The 5,000-nt window shown below is 49.0% G+C and overlaps 1 protein-coding gene across 1 annotated transcript in view; it reads right to left on the bottom strand.

Moving 5' to 3' along the window:
• Positions 1-1,885: 1,885 nt before the first annotated feature.
• LOC123499469 (NK1 transcription factor-related protein 1-like) overlaps positions 1,886-5,000 on the bottom strand; it is a 7,809-nt gene continuing 4,694 nt past the window's right edge. The window contains 2 exon segments of the mRNA XM_045247478.1: positions 1,886-2,700; positions 2,702-3,071. Coding sequence (XP_045103413.1) covers positions 2,595-2,700; positions 2,702-3,071 — 476 coding nt within the window. The 3' untranslated portion in view covers positions 1,886-2,594.

The following is a 5,000-nucleotide window of genomic DNA, read 5'->3' as shown; positions in this document are numbered from 1 at the left end:
GTCTATCTATCTATCTATCTATCTGTTTATCATTAGGTTTGTCTGCCTGTCTGTCTGTATCTGTTTATTAATTAGGTTTGTCTGCCTGTCTGTCTGTCTGTCTGTCTATCTATCTTTCTCTGTGTTTGCCTATCTGTTAAGTTTGTTTACCTGCTTATCTTCTATCTTTCACTGTGTCTGTCTGTCTGTCTGTCTGTTTATTATTAAGCTTGTCTGCCTGTCCATCTGTCCATCTTTCACTGTTTGCCTATTGTGTATCTGTCTATCTTTCACTGTCTATCTTTCTGTCTATCTGTCCATCTTTCATTGTGTCTGCCTATATCTGTGTATCATTAAGTTTGTTTATCTGTCTATCTGGATCTTTCAGTGTGCCTGTCTGTCTGTCTTTATTATCAAGTTTGTTTTACCTGTCTATTTGGTAGTCTTTCACTGTCTCTCTAACTGTTTGCTAAGTTTATCTGTCTATCTATCTGTCCATCTTTCACTGTACCTGTCTGTCGATCTATCTGTTAATTAAGTTTGTCTGCCTGTCTATCTGTCTGTCTTTCACTATGTCTACGTGTTTATATGTTAAGTTTGTGTACCTTTCTCCCTGTTCATCTTTCGCTATGTCTGCCCGTCTGTCTGTATGTTTTTTGATATTAAGTTTGTCTGTCTGTCCATCTGTTTATCTTTCACTATGCCTGACCATTTATCTGTTTAAACTTCACTATCTACCTGTCTGCCTGTCTCTGTTCCTGTCTATCTTTTCTCTATATATCCTTCACTGTGTCCATTTGTGTGTGTGTGTGTGTGTGTGTGTGTGTGTGTGTGTGTGTGTGTGTGTGTGTGTGTGTGTGTGTGTGTGTGTGTGTGTGTGTGTGTGTGAAGCTCATACAAAGATTAAGTGTATTTTGTTTTCATAATGGGCTGAATTTTTAAGTTCTATCTCGTGTATAAATGACAAGTGGCTGGATTCGTATTATTGTAGTGCGTGTGTTTTTGTTTATTGGTAAAGAGTAACACCTTTGCCACCATTGCCTTGATGAGAACAGACTCTTGCTGTGAAGGAGGTTAGTTATTCGAAGGCACAAGCACAACAGATACCAAGGGAAGCAGGAAATATAAATCAAAGTAATCCAAAATAAGAGAGAATAACTTTAGACGAGACGTTACTTCACCATCATTATCTTCTTTCATCATTCCTTTTGACCACTCTTTAGGGATTGGCATCTTCAGTTGAACTTTTTTTTATTTCCTTTCAGAGTTTAGCTTTACCATTGGTCTAATCATCTCTTACACACAAAATAAATAACCGCTATCTTACTGGAGTGAATCGGTCTTTTACAATGTTACTCGCTGTTTCTATCTTTCTCTCTGCTTTCCTCTCCTCTCACTGGCATCACATCACGCCGCTGTGCACTCTTCCTCCACAGCGCCTCACTGCTAAAGGCGTCTGTGTGTGCAGAGAATTTATCTGTACTCCATTCCGAATGTGTGTGTAATTCACCTCGGTCGTCTGCTGGTCACCCAACCAGTCTTCCCCATTACGGAGAGAGCTCAGAGCTCATAGACCGATCTTCGGGTAGGACTGAGACCACAACACACTCCACACACCGGGAAAGCGAAGCCACAACCCCTCGAGTTACATCCCGTACCTATTTAGCTACTGCTAGGTGAACAGGGGCCACACATTAAGAGGCATACCCATTTGGCTCGCCGCTTCCCGGGACTCGAACCCGGCCCTCTCGATTGTGAGTCGAGCGTGCTAACCACTACACTACGAGGTGTGTCTGTGTGTGTGTGTGTGTGTGTGTGTGTGTGTGTGTGTGTGTGTGTGTGTGTGTGTGTGTGTGTGCTGGGCGTGTTGCGAGGTGACAAATAAGAGCACTGGCTATCAAAGAGACATATATTAATCTTCTGTACACAGGAACGTGGAGAGAACGCGGGGCCTGGCTGGCCGCCTCACAGTCTGCCTTACCATTACTTTGTACATGATTTACACCTTCATATGGATTTCTTTACAATTATATATATATATAACTAATAATATATCTTCCTTGATAAATAATATGGAGACAAATAACTGTAATATGTATAAGGTCTATGTATAAAGCATAATTGAGATATGTGTCATTACATGTAAACTTTCTCTGTCCCGCGCCGCGGCAGTGTACGCTGCGGCGACCACTGCCCCAGGACACATACACGAGCCGCGAGAACACTGCACCCCGTGAAGATCGTGCAGGCGACGTCCGTGGCGGTGGTGGGACGCGGGGCGGGGCAGGAGGTAGTGGTGGGGTTGAAGGGGAGGAAAGGGAGGTAGCGGGGTGGTGGTGAGAGAACAGGAGTGTGTCTGGAAGGGATGTGATGCGGGAGGTAGACAGATGAAGAGGTAGAGAGGAACCTGGCGCCGTGATGACAGTGTGTAGTGTTGAGCAGAGAGAAAAGAAAACAAAAACAATCATGTGGGTGAGATGTGAGACGAAATGAAGTAAATTGGAGAATCCATACTCACAGAGCATAAAATATCCTTCTCTTAAGAAACAGGAGTGTAGGCTGTTGGAAAATATACTTTATCAGCAAGCAACAGACTAGGAGGAGGAAGGCGGGTGTCAGCGGGCGAGGTGGTGGAGGTAGAGGGCGGCGAGAGGTGTGTGGGGAGGCAGTGGCCCTCTGAAGGACAGGGGGGCGGGGCACAGGAGGGGCGGTGGGGGGGTGCAGGAGACTGCCGGGATAGGTGGAGATGGGCGGGCTGGGGGGCTGCGTGGGCTGGTTCACGTCGCAGCCCGGGTTCTGTTTCTTCCACTTGGTGCGTCGGTTCTGGAACCAGATCTTGACCTGCGTCTCGGTCAGGTTGAGTGCCAGCGCCAGGTTGAGTCTCTCACACACGCTCAGGTACCGAGTTTGTTTGAACTTGTTCTCCAGCGACACCAGCTGCTCGTAGGTGAAGGCCGTGCGCGCCCGCCGGGGCTTGCCACCGCCTGATCCTCCTCCCGGGCCGCCTCCTCCCTTGCGGTGACTCCCGGACCGACTGCCTTTGTTCTTGGAGCCGCCCTGGCCGTCGCCCTCGTCGCCAGAGTCGGAACACACTGCGGGGAAGACAAAAGTCACCACTTGTCACCACACGGGCGTGGTGACTTAAGGCTGCCGAGGCGACAAGCCAGAAGAGTGCTACACACCATTCAAAGATGCTCAGAGACACCTGCCTGCACCTTGCACCTGGCCTCACACACATGACACCCACGCAATACAGATCTGCCTCAGTCACAGCGATGACGCAGGAAAGTGTAAAAAGAAAGACGTGAGCCTCGCTTCGTCTCGTGTTGGTGCGGGAGTCTGGCACGCTCATTACTGCCTTTGTATGTTATTTATTCTAAGTATCGTCGTTGTATAATATCATAAATGATGAAGTTCTTGCAAAGTTACATTCGTTTTCCAGAAGAAACCTACCAGTCCCAGCCAGGCGGCGCCGCGGGGCTCCCTCCCATGGAGGGAGGGGCGTTGGAGGCATCAATGCATGTGGAAGGAGAGTAGGAGGGAGAGGACGGGGAGAGTGAGGTCGGTCGAGGAAGGAGCTTAAGACAATGAAGGACCGCACCTGACGAGCCACATAGACCTAATCACCTCACGCGACGACCTGCAGGTGGCGGCGGTAACACAGAGACTACACTGTACGGCCGTGCTTTACTTCTTCATGGCCCCAGCAGTCCCGCCCATCTAACCTTCGGGAACCCATAGGGGTGAAATTATGTTTTCGAGAGGAGGTTAGAAAAGCATCGTGCATGTGTGAGTGTCGCGAACCATTTCACTGAGCGATGGTACTGAGGTGCGGCGTGAATGAAAGACGAATGTTTGCGTGAAGTGAACATTTAAGTGTCTACAGATCGCCGCCTCCATCTGTTCCCTCAAAGTCAACGGGTAGACGTCACTTGTACTGTCACCAGCTGGTTTGCAACGTGGCCTCTTCTTGTTTTTATTAGTAATGGAGGGAGTAGAGGTTGTAGTGGTGGTGGTGGTGGTAGTTATAGTAAAGATACTGTTATAAGACCTAGCGTGTTCTATCAGTGTGTGAATCTTGAGGTGAATATCTTGTGCTGGCTGGGCAGAAGAGTGTAAGTAGGGAAGTGTCAGGAGGGCTTTGTGAATGAGTGGGTATGCAGGACACATGGCCTCGTTAACGTGACTTCCATGTTTAGGTGTAAGAGGCAAACAGAAATGTGTTCACTGACGGGGAAGGGGAAGTGCATGAGGCAAGGCAGGCTGTGTGAGTAGCCATGGGACGAGTGCTGAGGTGATGGCAAGCTTCATGATGAGGTTGGGTGAGTTCATGAATGAGGGTGATTCATGATGACACGCAAAGAAAAGCAAAAGCTGAGACTTGTCATGAAATACAAGTTCGAGTATATGTAATGTGCTTGTGTACTATAGCCACCACCACCACCACCACCACCACCACTACCAGTGCACTATTTATTCGCATCAATCAGTCAATAAACAACCACCACGATTTAACCTCCGCATCACCAGTACAACCATACCACCACCATCACCACCGCTAGGTTATCCTCCTCACATCACTACCATCCCGCACCACCACATCACCACGCCGCCACACCCGCGCGCCACTAACACGCCGCCTTTATGGTGAGCGGCTGGCAGGTGGGCTTGACAATTAACGCTCACGGCGAGTATTGCTAATAGTAAAGTTGAAATATGTGGCGAATTTGTGTCGGAATTATCCCGTGCTCTGCAACCTGCTCCTGTATGCAAATTGATATTGTTATGGGAGCAATAAACAGTCTCACATTCAGAGCCGTTCCCGTGACGTGCATTGCTGCCGCCCCGCCCGCTCCGACCAACCCTCCCGCCGCTGCCGCCGCCGCCGCCGCCACCGCCGCCGTTGCTGCTGCTGCCCACCCCGCCAGGAGGCATGGGGCGCGTGCGAACTTCCTCCCGTGGGTGCCTCCTGTACAGGCCTTCCCTGCATCAACGCAATGAAACTGAGTAACATGTTCTGA

Source organism: Portunus trituberculatus, chromosome 50 (genome assembly GCF_017591435.1).
Source record: "Portunus trituberculatus isolate SZX2019 chromosome 50, ASM1759143v1, whole genome shotgun sequence".
Classification (NCBI taxonomy): domain Eukaryota; kingdom Metazoa; phylum Arthropoda; class Malacostraca; order Decapoda; family Portunidae; genus Portunus; species Portunus trituberculatus.
The sequence above is the reverse complement of the archived record's forward strand: the minus strand, read 5'-3'. Positions and strand labels throughout refer to the sequence as shown.